The sequence below is a fragment of the Cavia porcellus genome, unplaced genomic scaffold (genome assembly GCF_034190915.1).
Source record: "Cavia porcellus strain 051 isolate PalLab524CR breed Dunkin Hartley unplaced genomic scaffold, mCavPor4.1 scaffold_21, whole genome shotgun sequence".
NCBI lineage: Eukaryota > Metazoa > Chordata > Mammalia > Rodentia > Caviidae > Cavia > Cavia porcellus.
Window position 1 is genome coordinate 16,413,172 of NW_026947504.1, and position 26,769 is coordinate 16,439,940.

The 26,769-nt window shown below is 53.5% G+C and overlaps 2 protein-coding genes across 7 annotated transcripts; one reads left to right on the forward strand and one right to left on the reverse strand.

Moving 5' to 3' along the window:
- The first annotated feature begins 668 nt into the window (after positions 1 to 668).
- Pcyox1l (prenylcysteine oxidase 1 like) lies at positions 669 to 11,070 on the forward strand. Of its 3 annotated transcripts, none has more exons than XM_003477338.5 (6): positions 669 to 841; positions 5,193 to 5,399; positions 6,634 to 6,808; positions 8,124 to 8,335; positions 9,394 to 9,534; positions 10,119 to 11,070. In XM_003477338.5, the coding sequence occupies exons 1-6, from the start codon at positions 754 to 756 to the stop codon at positions 10,778 to 10,780; spliced, it is 1,485 nt and encodes a 494-aa protein (XP_003477386.1). In that variant the 5' UTR covers positions 669 to 753; the 3' UTR covers positions 10,781 to 11,070. The 3 variants fall into 3 exon arrangements, with proteins under 3 accessions (XP_003477386.1, XP_063088415.1, XP_063088416.1); XM_063232345.1 differs by lacking the exon at positions 669 to 841 and adding an exon at positions 5,525 to 5,574 and having other exon boundaries at positions 5,245 to 5,399; XM_063232346.1 differs by lacking the exon at positions 669 to 841 and adding an exon at positions 5,525 to 5,574 and having other exon boundaries at positions 5,245 to 5,399; positions 8,162 to 8,335.
- A 5,063-nt stretch (positions 11,071 to 16,133) lies between these two features.
- Positions 16,134 to 22,077, reverse strand: Il17b (interleukin 17B). 4 transcript variants are annotated; one of them, XM_013141251.2, is made up of 5 exons: positions 21,902 to 22,028; positions 21,368 to 21,479; positions 20,643 to 20,718; positions 18,260 to 18,549; positions 16,134 to 16,532 (listed from the first exon to the last, which is right to left on the reverse strand). In XM_013141251.2, the coding sequence occupies exons 2-5, from the start codon at positions 21,400 to 21,402 to the stop codon at positions 16,301 to 16,303; spliced, it is 633 nt and encodes a 210-aa protein (XP_012996705.1). In that variant the 5' UTR covers positions 21,403 to 21,479; positions 21,902 to 22,028; the 3' UTR covers positions 16,134 to 16,300. The 4 variants fall into 4 exon arrangements, with proteins under 4 accessions (XP_012996705.1, XP_003477387.1, XP_012996706.1 ...); XM_003477339.3 differs by lacking the exon at positions 21,368 to 21,479 and having other exon boundaries at positions 21,902 to 22,075; XM_013141252.3 differs by lacking the exons at positions 21,368 to 21,479; positions 21,902 to 22,028 and adding an exon at positions 21,169 to 21,288.
- Between the last annotated feature and the right edge of the window lie 4,692 nt (positions 22,078 to 26,769).

Here is a 26,769-nt window from a genome sequence, read left to right on the forward strand (position 1 = left end):
ACAGATTTTCCTTCTTCTGAAATTCACCCTAACTTTACTCTGCCAGCGGAAACCTGTCCTTCACAGGGTGGTACTGGCCATACCACCCTTGTTTTCTGAGATGAAAATGATATCGTTTCTGCTTTCTGAAGAAAGAATGAAATTCTTTCGGTTTTGAAGAAATAAAAGGGATATAAACTATACAGAAACTGGACACAGGTGAAAACCTGCAGCATCAGAACTGTACGGTCTTGTTTCAGCAGGTGCATAGAATAGCATCTGGTCACCCCGGCCGCTGCTTGGTCAGCAACTCCTGGCCCTTGCAGACACTTCAGCTCCACAGTTTCACATCCATTATTTCACGTAATCGCCACAACCACCTGGGAGGGTAAAGCAGAGGTTATTCTGTCCTTTTATGAAAGTGGAAACCGAAGAAGACACAGCAAGTAAGTCCTAAGACTGAACTACAGTTTTTTTGTCCACCCATCTTCCGGCAGCAGACACCCGCTCCTGATGCTGAGAGTCGAAGGCGAGCACACCTGCGTCGGAGCCGAAGCAGCCAACCAATAAGATGCCCGCATCTGGGAGGCGGGACGGGTAGACCACCAATGACAGAATCCTCCCGGACTAGGGAGGGACGGCTGCTCCGCCAATGAGAGGCCACGACCGTACTAGGAGGCGGGGCGGCCAGTGAGGCACCAAGGCGGGGCGGGGAGCCAAGCGTCTACCTCTGAGCTGGGGAGCCCCAGCAAGCTGCTCGGATCGCTACCCGCCATGGCCCGCGCTTCTCTGCTGCTCGCTGCGCTGACCGCGCTCCTCACTGTAGCCGCTGCTGGCGGAGACGCCCCGCCCGGCAAGATCGGTGCGGGAAGGATGTGGTGGGGGACTGAGCCGGGGAGGGGTGGGCGGCAAAAGGGTTCACGGTCTGCAGCGGCTGTCTAAGGATAGGGAAGGGCAGCTGGACGAGGGAGGAGTCCTCGGAAAGGGGCCGGGTGGAAGAGAGGCCAAGGCGAGGGGCTGGGGCCGGGGCCGGGGCCGGGCCGGGCCGGGGAAGTAGAAGACCGCATGGGGAAGGTGCTGATGGGGAGGGTGCCATGGGCATGGGAGAGCGCCACCTGGGAAGGCAGAGGCCTGGCTGGGCAGGACTGGCCACTGATCTCAAAAAGATGCAGGGTCACTGAGCAGCTAACGTGTACTTGGCTCTTCGCCAGGTGCGTCTGCATGGCAGAGAACAAGAGCTGGCCGATGTATTCACAAAGGTCTATGGAGGGCCTCTGTGTGGCAGGATAGCGCTCTGGTTCCTGCTTGGAGCCGAGACCTCAACTCACCCAGTGTGTTCTAGTGCTGAGACAGTCTGGGGCACGGCGCGGGGGGGAGGGGGGCGGGGGGGGACGCCTCCCCCAGGCTTGCCCCCCCCCGGGGGAGGGCTTCCTGGGAGGAACTTCTAAGCCCTAACTTCTAGTCCACCTGAGACAGCTCCATCAGTAGTAGAATGCTGAGGTTTGAACCAAGGACTTCCCACATGCTAGGCAAAGGCTCTACCACTGAGCTACATCCCTAGCCAGAGTGGGCAACTTTTAGTGGCTTTCATAATGTCTTTATTATTTGCGTGATTTTTCTAATACTTTATTTCAAAGAATTTTGAAACATACAGCAAAGCTGAAAGAATTTTACAGTGGTCATCCGCATCACTAGATTCTCCCCTTCACTGCTATTCTGTTTGCTTTATCACATGGCAGTGACACATCCTTCTGGCCATCCTGAGTATTTTTACAGTTGATGCACTTCAAAATAAATTGCAGGTATCAGGAAATCTCACAAAATACTTCAGTCATGCTTGTCATTGCCTAGAACTCCGTGTTTGCTCTTCCTTTTTTTCCCCCTCCCCTCTTAATAATTGTCATTTTAACTCTTGATGACTTAGAGATTTTCAAGTCCCTTACCTATAAACTTCACACAAGCAGAGATGCTGGGCTCCCAGTGTGGGAGGCAGAGTCCCAACTCTTCTAGGCCGCCTTCCTGGAGCCCCAGTTGGCAGAAGTTTCTTGGGAGGCCAGAGACTTTTCAGAGCCAGTGCAGTGCTAAAGCTTATTGTGCTACAAAACCATAGCCTGCCCATAAGGAGATAAGACAGGTTGTAGCATACTGAAAATCAGCTTGGGACTGGGCTTTCATGGCAGAGACAGTGCTGAGGGCCATTGTGGGCACAGAAGTCCTCATGGAGAATGTGGATTTTGAGCCAAGATTAGAAAGATGGAGAAGGTAGGCAATGTCCAGGAGTGTAGCATACTCTCCTTCCCCCTGGGAGTGGGCAGTAGGGTAGGACATGTCCCACAGACCTTTGGAGAAGGGTCAAGGCCTCCCTCTAGCAGATGTGTCTGGCAGTGTGGCACTTACAGCCTGCTCATTCCAGCTGACCCGTTCACCTCACCCTGCGCCATGCGCAGGGACACATGCAATGCCAAACTGCTCTTTAGCTTTCCTAGTTTCCTTCAGCCCTCCAGCAGAGGCTGTCCATCTCTGATGGTTTGGACTCTATCCAGAGGGAGAATGAGGAACTTCCCAGTAGGCTGGTTTAATCCCTGGACTCCAGCTGGATCTGGTCTGAACACCGTGGGAAGGCACCAGGACCCTCCGAGTCCACTCCAGTTCCACATGCTGTTCTCTGAGACATGCAGGTTTCTCTCACTGACACAGCCAGTTGTCCACCAAGGTCCTGACTGATGTTATTTCCTCTGTGAAGCCAGTCCTCACTGCCACTTAGAGCCATTGCTTCCTCAGCCCCCCCCCCCCCAGCTATATCCTTGTACATTGTCACAGGTTCTTGTATCTGAGGGTGCATGCGTCTGCCCACTGTCTGGCAGGGCTCCTGGGGTTGGAGCTGTTTGGCTCCACTTCAAGCTCCAGCTTATCTTACCCAAGTTCAGAGTGGTTGTTAGTTTTGTGTGTTGAATAGAGAGTTAATATCTTGTAGCTCCCCACACACCATGGTGGCCCCTAGGTCCTAAAATATAAATACTTGGTATGGGACTCCGCTTGCAAATGATGGGAGAGGAGCAGAATTGTTAGGAAAAGGCTAAGGGCATTCTTGTTAGTGGCTTTACAAGTACAGAGAAGGCATGTTCACCATGCAACCAGTACTTCACAAACTACTATGTGCCAGGATCTGTGAACGTGGTGACCCTGCTCTCTCGCAGTCCTTAAACCATGTGAATGTGGTGTGGCCAGGGGTAAGCAGAGTGTACTTCATGAGTACATAGAAGGGACATCTGATCCGCCTGAGGTGACCTAAGATGACAGATAAAGGCTGTAGATTTCAGGGAGACACAGGTCACAGAGATGACATTCCTGGTGAGGAGAGCAGCTTAGCCCCAGCCCCAGACTTGAGGGCAAAGGCATGCAGGTGCTCAGTAAGAAGTGGGCCAAGAGGAAGTGGTCAGCAGGGAGTGGAACAGGCAGGTAAAGGCTGAGGGTTGCCCACCACTTCTTGACAGGAGCTGGGAGTCTTAAGGTCCAGTGTGGGTCCAGGAAGAACAAACAATGTCAGACTTACCCTGTTTACATTTAGGTGTAGGGTTACTGGATGGTCAGGTGAGAGGGAAGTGATGTTTCAGATACATGTTGGGCAAAATTGTGGGGCAGGTAATAGCTTCAAAGCTGATTTGTTAGCCAGGCTTGGTGCTCATGCCTGTAATCTTAGCACTCGGGAGGCTGAGGCAGGAGGATCATTACGAGTTCGAGACCAGCCTGGGCTACAAAGTGAGCTCAAGGCCAGTCTGAACTGCATAGAGACCCTGTCTCAAAAAGACAAAAAAAAAAAAAAAAAAAAAAAAAGACCAAAAAAAAAAGCTGTTTTGCTGTACCTGTATGGAGCTATTTATTTTTATTTTATTAATTTTCTTGTCTTTTTTTTTTTTTTTTTTTTTTTTTTGAGAAAAGGTCTCACTGTAGTTCCAACTGGCTTTAAACTCACTGTGTAGCCCAGGTTGTTCCCCAGACTTGCAGCAATCCTCCTATCTGAGCCTCCAGAGTGCTTAAACTATATGTATTATACCACCACACCCAGCTTCATGGGGCTACTTTAATGAATATTAGTCTATACAGTGTTTCTTATCATGGTAGGACCCCTGTGCTCCGTCCAGTGAAATGTTTTTATCAGAAACTGAGAAGAGAATACCCATGACATATGAACCAAGTGTGCAAATAACAGCAGGGCAGGAAGTATAGGAAAGAGAAGGGATGATAAGTCCCACCAAAAAAAGACTTCAACAAACAGAAACTGTAACAAGAGGGCTCTGGGACAAGCAGCTCCCCACAGATGGTGTGTTCCAGCCTTAGCACAGACATAGAAATGATTTAAGTGGCAGGTGGTAGATTATGTTAGACCAAGGACCAGAAACCTTCAAAGAGCCAGACAGTAAATACTTTAAGTGGTGGTGGGGGGAGGGGGGAAACATGGCAGATTCTGTTACAACATTCAACTCTGCCTAGCATGAAAGTAACCATGAACAATTAAAAGACTATGACTGTGGCCTTCAATACTTTGTAGCCAGGCACAGTTACACCTTTGTAACTACAAAGCACATCTGTAGTCAAGATACTGACTGGAGCCCAGGAGTTCAAGACCAGTTTGAATAACAGGGAGACCCCACCTACCCCACCACAGTAACAGCAAAACTTTTGCAAAAACTGAGCATCTATTTGGATCTGGCCAAAGGCTCCAATTTGCTAATCCTGGGATTAAGGAGTGGTTTTCAGACACTGATCAAACAGAACTGGTCAATAGCCATTTATACCTGTTCATAGTGAAGTAAAAATAGCCACAATGTAGTAAGTTTGTGTCAAAGTAAATTTATTCTCTTTAAAGGATTTTAAGATGCTTCCCGGCTCTTCTGCTGCTACAGTGTGTTTTTCTTTATAAAGAAATTGGTGATTGTAGGTGCCAGTTTTCAGGGTGGGCTTTGCTCATTCTTCGTAGCTCTACTGAAAATCGAGACTGGATTTCCTTTGTAAAATGTTAAGGCCTGGGCTGGAGATTTAGCTCAGTGGCATAAGCGCCTGTCTAGCAAGTGCAAGGTCCTGAGTTCAATCCCCGGCACTTCACAAGGCCTGTGAAGTGTGGGTATTGGAGCATCACTAGCAGAGCAGATGGAAAGGTGTAATTGGTCTCTCACCCCTGTGCTTTCTCTGTCCTCTCCTGGCCCTGCTGACAGCGGTGATTGGGGCCGGGATTGGAGGCTCTGCTGTGGCCCACTTCCTGCAGCAGCACTTTGGACCGCGGGTACAGATCGATGTGTATGAGAAGGGGACCGTGGGCGGCCGCCTGGCCACCATCTCAGTCAACAGACAGCACTACGAGAGTGGGGCGGCCTCCTTCCATTCCCTGAGCCTGCACATGCAAGACTTCGTCAAGCTGCTGGGTGAGTGCCCATCCTGGGGCTCCAGTGCCCAATGTGCGGGGCTGGCAGTAGCCACCAGGCCCTTCCCTGACTGCCTGGACCTTCGAGGCTGGATGGTCATGTAGCCCCATCTCCTCATTTTACAGATGGAGCAGCTGAGACCAGAGAGGGGAAGGAACTTGCCCAAGGTTACACAGTGAGTTAGTTGCAGAGCCGGGACTAGAACTCAGGTTTGACCCCCTAGGCCAGCTTATTTCCCTCTCAATTTACTGCCTCTTGATTATCATGACCATATCAGTGTCCACATGTTGGTGCCCGCCAGGAACCTGGCATCCTTGCCGGTGGTAGGTGTGCATTACTTCAGACCTTCCCTACCAGCCGGTGAGGTGAGTGTTAGATCTCTTCGTAAGGAAACTGAGGCTCAGAAGACTTAGATACCTTGGCTACAGCCACATAGCCGTGAGTGAGAAGGCGGAGATTCAATCCAGCAGCATCTGTCAAAGCCACAAATGTACATGCTATTTGATCCAGGAATTCCAGTGGTTAGACGTGACCCAAGTGGCCTTGCAACATGCAAAGTGACAGACATGCACACTTGCTCATTGCAGCTTTGTTTGTCATAGCAAATGGCAAAAAATACCCCACCTGCCCACTTCCTGGCACAGGGGATTAAAAACAGAATAAGTAACTCAGTAGGCTGTTCAGCAGCCCAACAGGGGACTCCTTTACATCGAGATACAGAATAATCTCCCCAAGGTACAGTACGTTGTCAAGGTGACAAAATGGTGAAGCCCTGTGTACAGCGGGAAGAAATATATCCTGGCTGTACGCATACTTTTCAGTCCAGTACTGTGTAAGTTGTACGGTGCTAAACCTCGGGAGCGAGCTCTTGTTCCTTCTGGCACTTTTGGGGTCCAGGACCCCACCTCAGAGCAAGCCCTGTGCTGTCAGCCCTTGGGCTTCTGGGGTGAGATCAGAATCTCCCTGTCTCATGGCCAAGAGGATCCCTGTTGGAAAAAAAAATGTAAAATGGTACATTGTTTTCCTTTGCATCATCTTGTTAGCTAGGAAGGTTAGGCAAACGTTTTCCCAGTGTGTTTGTGTGCTGTTGATAGACACCAAAAAATAGCATTCCCATTTCCTTGAATAAGCCAGCCTTTTGCATGAGAAGACCTTGAATTTAAGCTTAAAGCACTGCCAGGCCCCCCTGCAGGGACCTCACGAAGGGGACCTGAGGAGCTCCTGGTCTCCACAGGGCTGAGGCACCGGCGTGAGGTGGTGGGCAGGAGCGCCATCTTCGGCGGGGAGCATTTCGTGCTGGAGGAGACCGACTGGTACCTGCTGAACCTCTTCCGCCTCTGGTGGCATTACGGCATCAGCTTCCTGAGGCTGCAGATGTGGGTGGAGGAGGTCATGGAGAAGTTCATGAGGTAGGGCTGGGCGGAGCGGAGGGAGGTCCTCCCTGGGAGGGGAGAAGAGAGCTGGGGAAGGAACCTGCTCACTGCTGTCAGTCAGGAAAGAAGCCACTTGGTGGCTGGAGGGACCCTACACAATTCAGCACAGGCTCAGAGTGAGCTCCAGCCTGAGGAAGGGCCCCACGCAGCCAGGGCCAGTACCTCTGTATTCTTTCCTGCCACTAACCTGGTTAAATCACAGGCTGAAATTCAGTCACTGAAAAGTCCAGAGCAGGCCGTGAGCACCCCGAGGGCGGAGGGGACCAGGGAGCCGCAGGACGTGGGGTGATCTGAAGAACAAGCCATCAGTGGCGGCAGCCAGCACACCACCCCCGCCCCCTGTGGCCAGCTGCACGAGGACACCGCCCCGTGCGGCCACGTCTTCCGGTTGCTGGAAGCTAGAACTCTAGTGTTTTATGTGAGATCTCCCCGCCCTTTCGTGTTTGCAGCCAGTTCATAGTGTAAGCTAAATGGAACACAGCTGGAGCCCGGGCCACTGACCTTCACACTTTGCTGTGCCCAGTTTTTCCGTCTAACACTGAGTCCTGTCTTCATCCCTGACCTCCTTGGGTTACCCCTCATCTGTGGATCTGTAAGGCACGGGTCCGTGCCCACCCTGCACTCACTGTCCTCTTCCCGAGCACTGCTGCAGGCTCTCCCTGCTTCCAGCCCCCAGGCAAAAGACTGCTGCCCTGGGCCCATCGTCCAGCTGCTAAGAGTGGCCCGGGGCGCCCTTCCCACCCCGGGCTTGTGGCACCTCTTCCTGATGTCTCCAGGTAGCCCACGAAGCTCGTGTCTTTGCCCTCCCTTTCTCTTCCTCATACTCCTCCCTTGTCAATTCTGTGCACACCCACAGTGGTGACTTCTCCCTGCTGTGGGAGAGAACTTCCGTGTGTCCGTTCCAGCCCACATTTCACTCTGTTCTCTGGGTGCTTTTATCCGGTGTTGCATGGAAAACCAAGTTCTTGTTTACAAAGCAGCACCAGACTAAGCAACATGTCAAAGATGACCTAGTCCTGATATCGCCAGCAGATGGTTCCCGTCGGTACCAGTCCTTGGGTTGGGTCAGCAGTGAAGGGACAAGACTTGAGCTGCAGAGTGAGTCTTCTAAGGACAGGTCCACCACAGCCAGAGAGCAGGCCAGGGGGAACATAACCAGCTTCCACTGCCACCCCTCCATATTGAGAGGAACTGGGAGGTCACTGGTGGGCTTGTAAGTTCACAGGGACCTCTGGTGGAAGGTCAGCCTAAAAGCTCTTCTGCACAGGGACTGCGTCCATGTGTCTCTTAGGATCTATAAGTACCAAGCCCATGGCTACGCCTTCTCAGGTGTGGAGGAGCTGCTCTACTCCCTGGGAGAGTCTGCTTTTGTCAACATGACCCAGCGCTCTGTGGCCGAGTCCCTGCTCCAGGTCGGTGTCACACAGCGCTTTATTGACGATGTCGTCTCTGCTGTCCTGAGAGCCAGCTACGGCCAGTCAGCAGCGATGCCCGCCTTTGCCGGTTAGTGTCCAGCCCTCCACCTGCGTTTCCTCTGTGTGTAGCATCCACAATGAGCTGGAGTCCCCTTAAGAACCTCATGTTTTCCCGTGGGCACCCTTAGCTCAGCACTTTGTTGTCCTATCTTATTTGATTGATCCTGGCATCGGTCCTTCATGTTGGCAGGATTGTATTCGCCCCACCTCGTAGACAGTGGAAGCAAAGCTCAGGACACAGGTGCAGCCTGTGTCCACCGCTCCTGATGGCCTGTTCATCCCTCACACTGCGTAAATGATAGAGTTGAAGCAACACTTTGGTTTCCAGAACTGTCACTGAGCCCTTGTCCATGGATTAGGGCATCGAAACTTCCTAGCCTGTTACTGAGGTAGGTGGGCGTGTGTGGCCCACCTTCGCCTGCAGAGGCCCTGAGTGCAGAGAGTGAAGGCTTTGCAGGAGCAGGGCTCTTGCTCTGTGTCCACTGCTCTGTCACAAGACTCAGAACAGTACCTGCACTGTGCCACACACCCTGTGCACTCTTGCTGAATAAATGAAAAAGGTTTATACTGACCAGTGCCACCCATCTGCCCAGAGTGTCTTCCCTTTGGCTCCTGCACAGCCTCAGGCCCTGCCTCAGTATCCTCTGGATAGAGCTTCCCTGCCCACTCTTTGAGTGTCTTGTGTGCCCTTCATAACATATTTGTATTGAAATGTAATTCATACGTTTTCATCACCCCCGAAGAAGCCCCATATCCTAATTTAGCCATCAGCTCCCCAACACCCCCAACTCCATCCCTAAGCAAACACATATCTCCCTGTTGCTGTGGATTCGCCCATTCTGAGCACCCCATAAAGACAGAATCACACACCACGTGTCTTTGGAGCCGAGCTGTCACTGAGCTGCATGCTGTCAGTTACTAGCATTGTGACCGTGGTTGTATTGTTGATTGCTTCTGGCCTCCCTGTGCCGCAGTTGGGAAGCGTCTTGCCGTGGCAGGAAGGCCCGGGAAGAATAGCACCGGGCTCTCCAGCCTTTCTGCTTGGAGGTTCTGAGAACACACTGGCCACACTTCTGCTTTGTCTAGGAGCCATGTCCCTGGCAGGGGCCCAAGGCAACCTGTGGTCTGTGGAGGGGGGCAACAAGCTGGTGTGTTCTGGTTTGCTGAAGCTCACCAAGGCCAATGTGATCCACGCCACAGTGACCTCCGTGACCTTGCACAGTACAGGTAATAAGTCTATCCTTGCCATCTTAGCCAAACCTATCTTGAGAGTTAAATAAATAAGCCAGCTGTGGTGCCATAGATCTGTAATCCCTGTACTCAGGAACTGAAGCAGGAGGGTTGGCAGCCTGGGCTACATAGTGACTTCAAGGCCAGCCCAACCTACTTAGCAAGACCCTGTCTTTAGAAAAAAGTCAAGTAAATAAGTATGCAAGTAAGCAAGTGAGGGGGAGCGGGTAGCTCAGTGGTAGAACACCCCGGGACTCTGTCCCCAGCACCACTGAAATAAAAAGAAAAGTCAATGAGAGGCACCAGAGGGCGCTGTTGCCCCGACTCAAATACCAGTTCCTTTGCCCATTGAGGACTTTTGAGGGACAGCCTTGCCCAAGTGCTCCTGCCAGTCAGCAGCAGGACCCGAGGCCAGTGCTCACCCTGCAGACCACATCAGTATGGAGAGGCGGGGCCTGCCATCTGGGCAGCCCGGACGCTCCCTGGTCTCACTGTGCCCCCAGTGCTGGACCCCAAATAAAGATAAGTGGGCATAAGCCAGGGATGAGCTGGCCTTAGCTCTCTGGTCTCTCTCCCTCCAGAAGGAAAGCCCCTGTACCAAGTGGGGTTTGAGCGTGACGTGGGCAGCGGCTCTGACTTCTATGACATCGTGGTCATCGCCACTCCCCTGCACCTGGACGGCGGCAGCAGCAACCTCACCTTTGAAGGCTTCACCCCACCCATCGATGATGTCCAGGGCTCCTTCCAGCCCACTGTCGTCTCCCTGGTCCATGGCTACCTCAACTCTTCCTACTTCGGCTTCCCAGACCCTAAACTCTTCCCTTTCGCCAACATCCTTACCACAGATTTCCCCAGCTTCTTCTGCACTCTGGACAACATCTGCCCTGTCAATATCTCGGCCAGCTTCCGGTGGAAGCAGCCCCAGGAAGCAGCTGTGTGGCGAGTTCAGTCTCCCAGGCCCCTCTTCCGGGCCCAGCTGAAGACCCTTTTCCGCTCCTATTACTCGGTGCAGACAGCCGAGTGGCAGGCTCACCCGCTGTACGGTTCCCGCAGCTCCCTCCCGAGGTTCTCGCTCCATGACCAGCTCTTCTACCTCAATGCCCTGGAGTGGGCAGCCAGCTCCGTGGAGGTCATGGCCGTAGCTGCCAAGAATGTAGCCCTGCTGGCTTACAATCGCTGGTACCAGGACCTGGACAAAATTGACCAAAAGGATTTAATGCACAAGGTCAAGACGGAACTGTGAATTCTCCAGAAAGAGCCCGGGAACTTGTGTCCCACACTGAAGATGGATCCCAGCCCCAGCAGCCCGGGGCTGACTGCACCACCGTCACTGCTAAGCCGCTCCTGACCCTCGAGTATCCAGCGTCGTGCCCTCCATGGTGGGTCCAGGTGATCCACTAACTGCCTGTCTACCTTAAGAATCCTCGCAGTGGTTATTTCTTTAAGGTAGACGGTAAAGAAAGGAAATCCAAGCCAATGTGTTTGTTTTATTTATTTTTTTTAAAGAAGAAATAAAAATCCATCTTCTCAGGCTGTTCTGACTGTGTTTTCTAACTGGGAACCAGGATGACTCCAGGAGTATAAGACAGAGAACCCTGAGTCTCCTGCTGCTGTCCCGTCCCATACCTACTCCCAAAACATGCAGTCCACTGAGGCAAACTACAACAGAACATTTACGACCAAAAGTTACAAACAGTAAAAGAGAACATCAGGAGACCTAAGAAATGATAATAGCTCCGCTCGGTGTGGGTTTGCTAATGTGAGGAACCTAGTTCAGAACTTGCTTAGATGCCACTTCCAAACCTCTCAACAATACTGCATTGAGAGAGATGAATGGTGAGACCTGAGGAGGAGACGTTTGTCTCAACACTGCCATCAGCATAGCTCTGTGCTTCCTAGAAACCAGGGGGAAAAGGGAAATAAAGCCAGAAAGGGAAATACAGAAGTTTTCCTTGGCATCTGGAGGAACTGACCGTTCTGTTCCTTATGCGAGGGCTGAAGAGTAACATGGGTTTGCCTTGCAAAGTAGATCCAGTCCCCAGGTGGTAGGGAGCAGTGCTCCCCACAGATCTTCACCTGATCAGGAAAGGAAGAAAAGGTGCTAAGACTTGAGTTTTTCAGAGGCCAGTATGGTGCTTCCTTCTTCAGCACTAGCTTAAAAGGAGAGGAGGGTTCTGCTTTGCTTTGACTAGAAGCATTAAAGATCAGTAGTTTTAATAAAGAAAGTACAGTAAAGATGCTCTACCACTTGTAAATCTCATGGAGAAAGGTAGGAGGCTTGGGAAAGGGCAGGCGGCCAGGTCCCACCCCAGCTTGCTGCATCAGGCTCCATGGCAGGGACCTGGATGCCTGAGGAAGCGTCACCACCAAGCGATGCTGACGCTGCAGCTTCCTAACGGAAACAGTCCCGAGCCCAGCCACAGCCTTCCTCTGTGCAGAGGGAGAGACCGAAAACCCAAAATGGGGACCAACTTATGCAAGGTCTCCTGATAAGTCCACAGAGCAGCTCAGGTCTGGAGCTTCTTAAAATTAAGTTCAGCATTGGGCAAAATACCGAACTGCCATGCAGCAGCTGCAGGCTGGCTCTGAGATTGTTCATACTATGTCAGGGAATAGTCTGTAGAGGACAGAGGATGTATATTTGTTGATTACAGAAATCGTGAAACTGACATAGGATTTAATGGAACACTAGTTGTGGTGGTGCACCCATGTCATCCCCGCACTTGGGAGGCTGAGGTAGAAGGATTGCAGCGATTTCAAGGCCAGCATGAACGACACAGTGAGACCCTGTCTCAGCACCCCACACACACACAAAAAGATTTTTGGTTGGAGTAGTAGAAAACCAAATTCAGGTGACATAAGCAGTAAAGACTGTTTTCCAGGCCTGCACACCTGTAATCCCAGCCTTCTGGGAGGCCAAGACAAGAGATTCAGCCTAGGCAACTTAGCGAGACCTTGTCCCCATATGAAAAATTTAAAAAAAGAGCTAGGCTGGAGATGAAGGTCCTGGGTTTCATTTCCATTTAAAAAAAAATAGCAATGGTTATAATGCTATAGATGCAGAGTGCTGCATAGTTCCCAGGTCCACCACTCTCTCGTAGTAGTAAAGACAGCTACCAACAACTCCCCAATGACATGTGCTTCTACTGCCACTGAGCCAAATGGGACTCGAGCCCCGAATCAAGTCCTGTGGCCAGGTGAGTGCTATATTCTAATTAGCATGGGGCTCAGAAACCAGCCCAATCGCTGCAACCCAGGGAATAACAAACTGATTAGCTTGGAACTGTCCAGGGCCATCCTTGCAGCAGTGGTGGGCTCGTCCAAACTAGGCGGGAGGAGCTGCAAGGAGAGAGAGGCTGCCACAATGTCAGCCACCTGCAGAGGGCGCTGTGGCCTCCTTGCTCAAGTGCAGTGAAATCAGAGTGTGACAGCATCTTCTGATGGTCTTTGAAATGAAGATGGCATGAGTGGTTGTGGTGTAACTTTTCTTTTTTTTTTTTTTTTTTTTTTTTTTTTGTCTTTTTCCTTTTTATTGGTACCGGGGATCGAACTCACGACCGCCTGCTTGCAAGGCAGGCACTTATGCCACTGAGCTAAATCCCCAGCCCGGTTCTGGTGTAACTGATAGCTGGTATTGGGCCAGAAGGACAATAGGAAACGACTGTCACCCCCTCCCTTGCGCCCCTAAGGAGGTTGTGTGCATAGGTGCTGTAAACTAGCACTTGCTCCTCAGCCCTTGAGAGGCTTTGGCCCTGTGTTCCAGCATGGGTCTGGTAGGACTGGCTGTGTCCTCGAACACCTCGTCTAGCTGAGTGTGCAGGCCTAAACTGCTCAGAACCAAAGGCAGCCCGACCCTGCCGCCCGCTTCCCCAAGCCCAAACCTGAAAGCCAGAGCTTCACATCTTCCTTCCTTGCAGGCAGAGAAAGGATGGAACCCAGAAAGGGGAACAAGAGCCAGCAGAAAACCTTTGGCTCAGGCCACCCTTCACCTTTCCAGACAACGCAAAAGCCCCAAACCCCCTAAACCCCAGAGAGTAAAGACCATCTGCAGAGAGAGCCCTCCAATCTGCTCAAAAAACAATGCAACAGGTCACACTTGTGCGCGGTGGTTCTTAGTACAGAGCAGTAGGCATCTGAAACTCTGCACAAGAACGTCCTGTCCTGGAGCAGATGACTCAAGCAAAATGCTAGCGCTCTGGGAAGAGGAAGTGGCAGCCGTGGAGGACAGAACTCTTGGGGGGAGAGGTGAGGAATGCTTGCTGGGAACTCACCTATGGAGGTCCCTCAAGGGAGCTGGGGCAGATCGTGGGCACCCTAACAGCCTCTCTGTTTTCATGCAGTAAGTTCTGCACCCCCATTCCACAGGGAGCAGGTGAGGCTCCTGTCTCAGGGGTGGGAGTTTCTCACTAGCGAGTGAAAACAGGAAACATGTTTAGACTCAGACCGAAGGTGGCTCTGGTATGGTGCAGACTGGTTTCTGAGCTCCCTGCTGCTGCTTTTAAACCGAGGAAAGGGCCAGCTGCCAGCTCCAGCTTATGAAGTCAAGCTTCTAAATTCCACAAAAAGCCAGGTGCGGTGATACAGTCCTGTACCCAGGCACCCTGGGAGGCAGCGAGCCTAAGGCAGAATGGTCACAAGTTCAAGCCAAGCCTGTGCAACTTAATGACTTAGCAAAGTGCTGTCTGAAAATAAAAAATAGTGGAGGAGGAGCTGCTAGAGATGTAGCTCAGTGCAAGTCTTGTGTTTAATCCCCAGTGTCCCCCACAAAAAAAGTTATACTACAGAAAAGACCCTGGCGATCCCTAAATTCCACCCATTCTTTCATGATTAAAGAACCAGAGGCTTGCCATGGTGATGCATGCCTGTAAGCGAAGCATTCCGAAGGCTGAGACAGGAGGATCACAGTGAGTCTGAGACCAGCCTGGACTACAAAGTGAATCCCTAAAAACCTGAAAAATAAAAGGGTTGGCGATGTATCTCATTGCCTGGCATATGTGAGCCCCCGGGTTGTATCCCCAGGAGAGAAAGAAGGAAAAAAATGAACCAGAGGAGGAAAATGTATCATCCATGTATAACTGGCATTTTTCAAGCATCTCTGTTTCCGATGCTGTAGGAGAGTAACAGCCACTCCCTACCATGAACCCCCATCCAACCCTGCAACCCTTATGCACCCAGGGTCCATGGGCTCCCAGGATTAGCCCTCCTGCAGCCCACCTCATCCCCAAAACACCTTGCACCTTATGCCCTTCATGTGGACCTGAGTCTTTAAGATCTGCATGGCAAACCTGGGGCATAGCTCAGTGGCACACACAGGCAGAGCACGCATGAGCCCCAGGCTCAATCCCAGCACCAAAGAAGAAAAACATAAAAAGACCCAGAGAGCACACTGTGACAGCCTTAGAGACAAACAGCCCTGGGGGGAGGCACAGTGACTGCTGGAGGGCGAGCACAAGAAGTCTATTTTCCATGTGTCTGGAACGAGGCCGAAGCTTCCTGGGGTAATTTTAACCAGTATCCACTCTAGAACAATACCAAAAAAGGTAAGTTAGTTACCATGCCAGAGAGCCACATACCTAACCATTGGCTTTCATGAATTAGACCCTTAAAACATCCAGCACTAAAGCTGCTTTAAGCAAGGATGCCCGAGCAGCCAGGTCAAGTATTCCTCTGCTGAGCAGTCGGCCCTTTCATTGAGGTTAACTCTGCGGTGTTAGCTATTCTTACCCCCAGAAAGGCCGAGTGGCTCAGCTGTCCTGGGGAGGAAGGGTATTTTTAGACCCCAGGACAGCTGATTGGGGATTTGCTGCAGGGGTTAGAGGGCCCAGGAGGAGATTTGAATTGCAAGGGGTTTCAGGGAGAATCAAGCAACAAGAGCCAGATGGGCTTTAGGGTAAATCAGTCACACTGCCTTTTTTGATCAACAGTTTCTTGTTAGAAACCAGTGGTTCCCAAGTATGATCCCAGACCATAGCATCACCCAGTGAAAAGAAGCCACTGCATAAAAAGGAAACTTAGTCTGGAGCCAGATCAGAACCTCCAGGACTGAGGCCCAGCAGTCTGTGTTCACAAGCTCTCCCCGTGATTCTGATGCTAGTTTGAGTCACTGTCACCGGCAAACCAGCTAACCAGATGCCCTTGGGGCCAGGGCAGGAGGCAAGAATGATCTTCACTGTTGCTCTCAAGCCTTGATTGTTCCAAGCCAGGAATCCTCAATCCCGAGAAAAACACATATGTTAGGGCCCCGCTGACCCAGGCTAGAAACACCTGCTTTGGAGGCCCTTTGGGCCGAAGTCTGCTCTGCAGAGAATTTCCCGGCTGAAAGAGACCTTATGAGTCATCTCGTACAATCAGAGCAGGGATCAACGTCCTGCAGAAGCTCAGGCCCGGGTGGACCCTTTCAGAGCCCAGAGTGCAGGCTGCAGAGGAGTTTATTTCGTGGGATCCAGGAGCTGCTCACCTGAGTTAGCGCTCCTCAAAGTCTATGCCGGTTTATACCAACGGCAGCAATATGGCTGACATACAGTTTTAAGTAAGCAAACTAAACGAAATGCCCTAGTACCCTAAACGATAAAAACGAATGTCTCAGTGTGGGGGAATTCAGAAAGATGGAAAAATTCTCTTTATATTGATCTGATATACGACTCCCCAGGCTCTCCAAACCCCACCCCAATTTTTGCTGTCATCCAACAAGAGCAAAGCCAAAGGCTTGCTTTACAAAGCACAGAGCCTGCGTCTGGTCAGCCTTGCGTGGCTCGGCGGGCGCTCAGAAGATGCAGGTGCAGCCCACGGCGATGGTCTCCATGACTGCGCGCTGGCGGCAGGGCCCCGGGCGCGGAGGCTGCGGGCAGAGGCGACGGCGCACGGGCACCTGGCTGAACACCGGCACGCTCACCATGCTGCGGTCCTCCTGCATGGTGAAGGGGTTCACGCAGCCCAGACACAGGCACCGCGCCTCGGGCAGGTCCGCGGGGATGCGGCTGGGGTCGTGGTTGATGCTGCGGGGAGCAAGAAAGAGAGGGTGCGCGCGGGGTGAAAGTGGGCGGGAGAGCAAGGAGCACCTCCTCACCCGCCTGCGCCTCCCCTACTTGAGCTGGCAGACAAGGTCATTTCAGGCAAGTCACTGCTCCAGGGTTTTCCCATCTGGGGTCACCACTCAGCACCAGCTTCCTTCCACACAGCAAGATGCCGGTCACATTACTAGAGTGCGCAGTGGCCCATGGCCTCCTGCCGTTCCCCAGTCCTATTTTCATATTTTGGAAGAACTTAATCTATAGAAGTAAAATGCAAGCGCATCGAAGCCTGTCCCCTTCAAGAGGAGCACAGGGACCTGGGTCCCATTATGACTTAATTTGCAGTTCCCGTTCATTCCCGGGTGTTTTCACCCACTCACAGTGGGAGCAGGCCTGCCCTGGACTTTAGCTCATTGCGAGCAAAACAGAGGCGCTCCTTCCTGCCGCTGTGGCAGATCCTAGCACGCAGGAGCTTCCTCTGTGATCTTAACCTCCCCCGTGCCTTGTTTTCCTCTCTTGTTCAGTGGGGACAGGAAGCCCCTACAAGTATGCCACCACCGCATACCATCATCGTGCTTGGAAGCTTGTTAGAAATGTAGAACCTCCTGAGACAGCCCAGGCCACTGCGATTCACACACACAGAGAAAAGTGTGGGAAGCTGGACTCTGGAGGATCATTCCTGATGCTCCCGACAGTCAAATTGCAGGGCCTTCAAGGTGCAGTACGGTAGCCTCTGGCCACATGTGCAGACTTAAATTTAAATTAATCAAAACATAGTTCCCAGTCTGATAGACGCATTTCAGCTGTGCAAGTAGCCGCAGGGACCAGTGGAGGAACATCTAGTCAACAGTGCTACTCCAGGGCCTCCAGATGTAAGCTGCATGGCTGGAAGACCCTTGGCCTGGGCCTGTGAGTGGCCCCATCTCCACACTTACTTATACACAGCTGGCTCCTTCCGTCCCAGGCACTGAGCTAGCCTGAGCCAAGGTGAGACACTGCTTCACCAGCCCAGGCAGCAGGGTTGGTTCCAAAGCCAAAACCCCACCATGCACCTGAGTCACGTGCAGCTGCACACAGTGACACCGCGTTCCAGGTGTCAATCTGGAAAACTGATCAGGTGAGACATGGGAACTAAGGCGACTTTGATGTAGGCATTAGGAAGGTCCCTGTCAGCCGGATGTGGTGGCACACGCCTGTAATCCCAGCAGTTGGGAGGGACAGACAATAGGATCGTTGCGAGTTTGAGACCAGCCTGGGCTACAAAATGAGGTCATAGCCAGCTCAACTCCATAGCGAGACTCTGTCTCAAAAGACAAAAAAAAAAAAAAAAATAGAAGGTCCCTGTCTTGGCATGAGAGAGACATGAATGCATCCAGCAATGCCCCATAAAGAGCTGTGACTGTTCCGTGTGCACAAGGCACTCTTGCCAGACAGAGGGACATCTGGGGAAGGCCTTGCAAACACCTACACGAGACTCTGGGACAATCAGGAATGCTTTGCATGGAGATGCTTCTAGAATAAGCCTGGGAGGAAGGGACCACTATCACCTCCACTTACGGTTGGGGAAACTGAGGCTCAGAAAGGCTAATCACCTAGTCCAAAGCCTCACATCCAGTAAGGGGCAGAGGCAGGATTCAAACCCAAGTGCTGAGATTTCTGAGAGCAGGGTCCGGTCTGTCCAGTGCCGAGGACAGCAGGGAGGCCCAGCCTACCTGTAGCCCCACGGAGACAGGCTTCTCTTGTTAGACAGCCAGAGCTGCAGGTTGACCTCGCACTTCTTCGGGGCTGGCTCGGAGCTGTTCCTCAGCTGGGCCACCATCTCAGCCAGGTTCCTCTCGTACTCCTCCATGCGAGCGAAGGGCTTCACCCGAGACACCAGGTCCAGGGGGACCTGGGGAGGCCCAAGGGCCAGGGGCCCAGGCCGCCCTTGACCCTTCTTCTTGCCTTTGGGGCTCCTGGGCTGGCCCAGCCCCAGGAAGATGGAAATAGCAAGAAGGAGAAGCTGGAGAGAAGAGAGCACGCGGGTCAGCGCAGGGACAACCAAGTCTCTGGGCCAAGGCTCAGGGTGCAGGGAGGAGAGGGCAGAGGGGGCCTCTGTGGGGTCACCTGCAGCTGCCGCGCTCTGGCTACCCTGGTCCGCTCTATGATGGGCATCAATAACTCCTTCTTCCTCCCCGCACATCCAAATCACCTTGAAGTCCTGAAAGCTGGATGTCTCCTACCCCCCCCATTTGTTTCCCCTATAGCACTTCACCCCCACCTCCAGCCCCACAGCAGGCAGATCTGCAGCCTCCTGGCCACTCTTCCACTCGGTGCTCCAGGCCAAGGCCAGGGACACAGCTGTTGGAAAGGCAATGTGGCAGTGTCACGTTTGTCTAACACCTTCCACATCGCCCTTAGAGATGACCGAGGCCCCACCCTTCTTCCTCACCCTTCAGCCCCAAACTCTGTCCCTCTCCAGTCACTTGCTCTCTTGCCTTGGGGACTTTGCACAGGCCTCTGCCTCTTCTCTATAGTGGCTCAGGGCTTGGAGCCACAACTTGCATAACTGGCATTTGACATTTGCATATCTGATCCTTTTGCATGCCTGTCCCTAGGAAGCACAGATTCTCCCAGGGCATTGATTGGGTCAGTTTTAACACCCTGTGTACCCCCACCCTCCTCCCACCCCTTCAGCCTGCTGTGATGCTGGACACACTTAGGCATTCAGGAGCACAGGTGAGTGAAGGAATGTCGGCCACCTTCCCAGGCCTTGTATAGCTGACCAGCCAGGAGAGAGGGCCCCAGTGAGAAGCCCAGGGATGGGCCAGTGCAGGGCAGCTGGAGGAGCGCTGGGCTCCCACTTAGCCTGTGCTGGAGCAGCAGTCTGGACAAGTTTTTTAGGGAAGGGGACCTGGCAGGTAAAGCTTGCAGGATGGGGGAGGCAGACACGCCCACAGGGAATATACCTGAGTCGGTCACAAGGTCATAAGCTGGGGTGAAAGGAAAGAGTGAGGCTGAAGGAAAGAGGGGTTGGTGGAAGGAAGGGAGCATGAGATAAACAGGGTGAGCCAGGTAGGTCTCCAGCTCCCCACGGGGTGCCACCACTGGGTCCCTGCCCTCTTCCACACCACTAATGGCCACCCTCATCCAATGTTGGCTGCCTCCTTCCCTAGGCACATCACATCAGGAAAGCCGGTAGCTCCCAGGGCAAAAGCAGACTGCCCAGGAAGCCAAGGGAAGAAGACCCACCAGTGCCTGGGTGGAAGGCAGCGCTGGCCAGATGCATGAATTTCCAGGTGAGTTTTACCTCTGGCTGCAGCTAGGCAGGCCCATTCCTTCCTGGCATCCCTTTCCCGAAGCCCACAGGCCCTGCCTGACCCAGGCCTCCCAGCAAGCCTGGACCCCAGGGAACAAGCTCCAGCATAGCCCCTCTTGGCAGAGCCATTTCCTGGCACTCATCTATAAGAGATTCAGGTTGCTAAATTTTCCCTTTTTGGGTCTAAATTCTGGTGCAAAAAAAGCTGCCCAACAATGGACTCTCTCATCTGAGCTTCTCACATGCTACTTTTTTTTTTTTTTTTTTTTTTTTTTTGAGACAGGGTCTCACTATGTAGTTCAGGTTGGCCTTGAATTCACCACGCAGCCCAAGCCGGGTGCTAGGATTACGGGCATGTGCCGCCATGCCCAGCTTCCTATCCCACTCTTAAACCCTGGCTTTCTGATCAGAGCAACCCAGAGGAGACTCAGGGGCCCCTCCCTCACTTGTCAGAAGGGAAACAGAAACAGAAGGACTTGCCCAAGGTCACACAGCCCACCCAGGGCCCAGGAGGCAGGCTGGAAAATCCCGATTCTGAGCTTGCCAGGATCTCCCCAGATGCCTCGGCCTGAAAGAGCTTCACTGTGCATGGCCGAGGCTCAGGCTGAAGCCCAAGCTACCGGCCATGGCTGCAGGCTGTGAGACCAGTCTCTGTTTCTCTCTAGTCCTGCAGGAGAAGACAGAGGGGGAACACACCTCCACAGACTCCAAGGCAAACAGAGGCAGCCATTAATCAATCAATAGGACAGAAACGCTGCAGCATGCAGGCTCTAGGGGGGCGGGGGCGCGCCACGTACCAGGTTGTGCGGCCAGTCCATCCCACCAAGCCGGCCGTCCGCCCGCAGCTGCCGCCGCCCGGAACCCCAGATGCCTCTGTGTAGAGAATGGCAGCGACAGGATGGAGTGAAGCAATTATAGCTGCCAGGGGGCTGCCGGGGGAGTGGGTGGGTGGGCTCGTCATCAGCCAGGAGACTCGGGCCCCAGCTGGCTGGGCCTAGCGCAGAGGCAGGCGGCAAGGGGTGTGGGGGCAGGCCAGGAGCGCACCGAGGTGCCCAGGAGCTGTTGACCAAGGGACAATGCCCTGTGTGTCTGGTGGGGCTCTGGCCGGTGGCACCTCTGCCTGTGGCCTGCGGCCGGCTGGCTGGCCAGTACCCGCAGGGCCAGCTAAGACAATCAGCTTCGTTTGCTTTGGGGATGGCCAGGGTGAGGGTGGAGGAGGACTGGTCTGCTGGTTGGTCAGTAGAGGGTGTGGGCTGAGACCAGGACACAGGCCCTATCTCCCAGTGAAACCAGCCCAGGCATTCCCACCTCTGCCCCACTCACCCAAGCTGCAGGCCCACCCTCTACTTCACAGAAGGGAAACTGAGGCTTGAGCACAGGGATCTGTGTTGGTGACGGATCTAGGGGTAGTGCCTGGTTCACATCCAGAACTCCATCTGCCGCCCCACACTGTTTGTCTTGGGACATTTCCTGCACAAAGCCAGCCTGCTGTGAAGCTGTGAGCGTCACATGAGCTGCTGACCTGCAGGTCCAGAAGCACATCATGGCTGACGGCATGCTCTCCTGTGTATACAAGGCCTGGCCCCTAGGTGGTGCTTGAGACCCTCCTTCTCCTTCAGCCTCAATTTCCCTTTCTGTAAAATGGAAGCCATGCCCTCAATCATTGCTGCTGAAGTCTTTCTGAGCCTTGGGTTGCATGTCTCTAGAACAGGAATGGCATTCTACCTACCCCTCAAGGCTGCCAGAAAGAGTAAAAGAAATAACTCATGTTAAATAGCTGGCAAGTGCCTGGCATATAATAAGTGCTCAACAAATACTTCACTGTTTATTATAAAAACTATGATAAAATTACTTTATACCTGTGATTGCAAACATTAGCCATTAGCATTGGTGCTAGCATGTCCTCATCACTCAGCCAACTGCCCGCTCCGCCATCACACCCTCCCTCCTGGCTGACACAGTTCCAGTCTTTCCAGATTCAGGCCACGACTTCATGAGCTCAGGTGACCCCGGGGTCCACAGGGCCTGGACTCACATGCATGCTTAGGTCTCTCACCTCGAGTGAGCCGCCGAACGTGAGCGGACACAAGTCCACCCAGGGAGACAGGAGTAGGGGAGTGTGAGGACGAGAAGCCACTGTGAAAGCCAGTGCTGCCCGGTCAGGCTGAGGACCAGCCCTGGCCATTTACAGGAATAGGCGAGGGGAGGAAGGCAGGGCGAGAGGCGCTCCTGAGTGTCACAAGATTAATCTGCCCAGGGCAGGTCTCCACAGCATAGCTGAGAAGCTGGCTGGGGCCCGAGCGTTTCGAGAGATACCACCATATTTGGTCAAATACTAGACAGGACTCTGTTCTGTCGCTGGAAACTCCAGAGGGAGGGGGATTCTGAAAATACCTCCTTGGGCAGCAAGGGCCCCCACCCCCAGCCCTGGCCATCCCATCCCCACCCCACTTTCCTCTGAGCCAGTGAGATGGTCAGTCCAAGGGGCAAGCAGGGGAAGCTGAGTGTGTTCTTTGGTGGCCCTCTGCAGCTGGGCGATCTTTCCTCATATGCACGGAAAGTGGGGTGCTGGGCTGCAGGGGCTCTTCCACCCCTCAGGACTGCCGAGACCATCAGTCTCCTGACCTGCTGGCACATACACCCTGCCTTCTGCCTCCCAAAGCCAGAACTCAGTGGCCTCCCCAGCTCCTGATAGTGACTCTGGAGTCTCAGCCTGAATCCCACAGCTGGTGACCTAGGAATCTGCATTTTAACCTGAGCCTAGTCTGGCGGCTGCAGGGGTCCTCACCCCTCATCTAGCTTACTCCCTGTACCCATTTCACTGAAGGAGACTAAAGCCCAGAGAGGGAGAGTCCCTACCTACCCAAGCTCACTCAGCACGCCTGTGCTGGGGCTGGGAGCAGAACAAATCTCCAATACTTTCCATTGTATCTCCCTCAAATTTATAGGGCAGCCCGGGCCAGGCTAGGGCTCCTAGCTCGTCCGGTGTGGGCCACGGAGCTAATTCCCTCACTCTAGTGGAGCGTGGACGCTCCCAAGGCAGGTGTGCAGTTACTAGCCTTGGATTTCTCACTTCTGGCCCATCTTGAAAGAGCCTTTGGCTTCGGAAAAACCATGGAGGGTCGTCTTCCCCCAGGGACATCCTGAGTGCAAAGCAGGTAGCACGGCCCAGGGGGCTGCCTGCCCATGAGGCCGGAGCCCTTGGGTGTTGGTCCGCATGGAGGAAGAGGTGCTGGGGAAGGAGCGCCAGGGAATGGGCGCCAGTCTGCGCTGGAGGCCGCTCCCCCGAGGTCCCGGGGAAGCAGTGTCGCGTTTACCACCAGGTGGCGCTCGCAGGAAGCCAGACGGCGGCGAGGAGCGCGGCAAAGCCCGCGGAGTGAGGTCAGGCCTCGGCTGCTCGGGTTTGCAGAGTGACCCCGGGATGAAGGCGGACCAGGGCTCAAGACGCCGTCCCGGAAGGGCAGGAATACACAGCCCACCAGTGTGAAACGAGGACTTGGTTGCCCTGCTGCACACGAGACCCTGAGTATAGGGCACCTGGATACCATGATGCTCCGAAAATGATAATTATTAATGGAAAAGCTGCTGCTTACCGCACAGCCACTAACTTCCAGGCCTGGTACTCTGCCCGAGGCGTGCTGTTCACCAGACCCTCACTCCCAGGATCACCATCTTGTAGTGGGGTAAGGGTGCTGCAGCCTCCTGCAACGTCCTCAAGCAACCTGGGCCCTGCCAGGCCAAACTAGAGTTCACAGGGGGATGGGAGGGCTCTGGCACATGGCAGGTGCCCACTGAACATTTGATACATTGGGTAGCATCAGCTGCCTGGGAATGCTGGAATGGTGAGTGGGCGGCCAGAACAGTGCTGGCTCAGAGGAGAGCTACAGACCCCCAGAGTAAACTCAGGTCCCTCCAGTTCCCAGACCTGAGTCTTGGTCCTGTCTCTACTCCGTCACAGCGTGTAGGCTTGGGAAAGTGGCCTGACTTTTCTGTGGGTTCAGCGGCTTCTGCACTGTGGAGCTGGTAACACTTGGCTGTCTGTTATGGTGCGGCTCACATGCGATGACAGAGGTGAATGCACATACTTAACTGTGCCTAGCAAAAGAAAGCCCAGTGAATGGCACCGCAACTGTCACTGCTAGTGTTCAAAGAAGTCTGAGCTGGGCTTTCAGGGATGCTCGTGGTGTTCCCACGGAGGTAGGGACCTGAGAGGTCAGGACGAGCCTGGCACCAGTGAGAGAATGCGGAGGCCGCTCTTCAGTGGGCCCACTTGGAAGGACACAAGAGACTTAGTCTAAAACCTCGCTCAAGCGGGCCGAGAGAAGTGGAGGCTGGCCGGCGCCTCTGCTGGATGCACCCCCGCCCCCACCCAAGAGCCTGGCTCCGGTGCAGTGCCCCCTCCCCGGGCAGGAATCCTTCTCCCAGGCCCATATTTGCACAAATGCCTGCCTCACTGCTCACTCCAGAGCCCCAGCCAAGAGGGGCTATTTTAAGCTCCCTGGATGGGAACATTGTTGGTGGGAACAGCCCCAGCCAGCAAGCTCCCGGCTCTCAAAAAAGGGAAAGGCTTGGGTAAATGGGTGGCCCCTGGGACCTGCAGAGGGGCTGTCATGTCATCGTTACCCCCTGTTCAGGCCAGGTGCCAGAGCCTGCACCCCTGCAGCTGGGGAAGTGGGAGTTGGGGTACGGCTGTCTGATGGAGTGCACAGATCATCCTTCTGCCAGTATCCGGCTCAGAGACACCGGGTCCATTCTCCTGGGTCAGTGAGTGATCACACTCAACCTAGTGCTTGTTAGCACTCACCATCCCCCGACCGTGCGGGGTAGGGGTTGTCTCATCCAGCCTTTACAAATGCTGGGCCCCTCCAGAGGCTCTGTGGTGATGACCTCCCTCAGGAGTACTAATATTTGGCCAATGTGGCTGTTTTCATTGTAACTTGGTTTGGTTTGGTGTGTGCCTGTTTGTCGTGTACTGTTTTAGTGGGAGTATGTACTATTTTTGCTTTTTGATTCTTGTGAAGAGCCAGTTTAGACTAATATTTAAAGCATAGGCTTTGAACCAGAGTGACCTGCACCCCAGTCCACTCTGCCCCCCAGTGCAGCATCTGTGGTGCCTTGTGCAAGTGACCCAACCTCCCCAAGCCAGGCCTCGAGGTAGGCTGGCTGGCAAGGCCATGCTCCCAATGTGCCTGCTCAGAGTGGCTGCTCAGAGCATGGCCCTGCTATTATTTTGTTGTACACATTATTCTCAATTCTGCCCAATCGGGTGGCACAGAACCATTCTAGTCAGTTCTAGAACTTTCTGAATGCCAGGAATAAAATGGAATGCCCTGGGGTGAGCTCCCCATCTGCCCAGGCATCTCAGCAGAGCCTGGAAGACTGATGGGACCACTGTGAGTGGTGTGAAAGATGGGAAAAGAGGTGGTCTTCTTAGATTTTAAAAATTGCCTTTCAAATTGGGTGTGATAATGCACACCGGTAATCCTACCTCACTGGGAGACTGAGCAGGAGAGGGATCTAGATTTGGAGCTTAGCCTGAGGAATTTAGCCAAACCTTGTTTCAAAAATTAAATAAGCAAATAAAAAAGGAGAACCAGGCATGGTGGTACACACCTGTGATCTCAGCATTTGGAAGCTTGAGACAGAAGATCATTGCAAGTTGAAGGCCAGCCTGAACTATATAACAAGACCCTGCCTCAAAAAAAAAGAAAAAAAGGCAGGAGATGAAAGGGGAGGATGTAGCTCAGTGTGGAGGCCCTGGATTCAATCCTCAGTACTTAAGAAAAATGCTACCTCTCAGCACTGAGTGTCTGGATCTTCTGCCCAAAGCACTGGACCCCTGTGGGGCTGCCTGCCTTCATTTGCCCAGACCAGAGGCACGAAGGATCCCAGGGAAGCTGGTGGGGGAATGTGGGATAAACAGCAGTCCTTGGGGCAGCTGAGGTGGCGGGGCCCCTGGCCAACCGCACAGCCCGCCTCCCCGCTCCTGCCCCCCGGTCCCAGGGGATGTTTATGCTCTGGTCAGAGTTTACAGGACGTCTGGATTTACAAGATCCAGGATTCTGACTTTTTCCCCCAAAGCTGTCAGCCCCACCTCTTGCTGGGTGGCTCCCTGTCTATTTGGGGTCGGAGGCCCCGCCCTGCAGCAGAAGGAGGGAAAGAGGGTGAAGGAGGGCGGTCAGCCTGAGAAATGTCCCCTGCAGGCCCCAAAGCGGGGACCTGGTGGAGGAATTCAGCCAGGCTGTGGGGTGAGGAGGAGGGGGCTGGGGTGTCCTGGCTGCTGACAGGAGTCTGGGAGCAGGGCGGGGCAGGAGCGGGCTCCTCCGTGTAGCTCAGTGCCCGCTGCCTGAGCCACTGTGTGTTGCAGACCATGTCTTGCACATGTGCTCTGTTTGGGTATCATTTTGCAAAATTATCAAGGATACGAGCCGTTCATAGTCACAGACAGGAAGCCTAAGCTCGGGACGGGCAGTGCAGAAATGCTAAAGGTGGGCTGGGTATTTAGCTCCGTGGCATAAATGCCTGCTTGGCAAGCACAAGGTTGTGAGTTCGATCCCTGGTACAGAAAGGAAAGGAAAGGAAAAGGAAGGGAAGAGAAGGGAAGGAAAGGGAGGGGAGGGGAGGGGAGGGGAGGGGAAGGGAGGGAAGAGCACAGACATTGCTGAAGGACACCCATGGTTAGCCACTTGAGAAACAGTTTGGAGGACCAACGACAACTCTAAGACACAGGATATCACCCTGAACAAACAGATTTAACAGGTGTCAGGGTCCCTGTCCCCCTCCTCCTGACCCCGTGAAGCACATGGACTCCTAGAGCCCTGGTAAATCCCACTGTGGCCTCCCGAAGGGCTTGCCTCTGTAGCCCAGACCAGTAGGAGACAGGGCTTCGAAGCTGCTCCTGGAGGAAGTCTAAATACCTCTCCT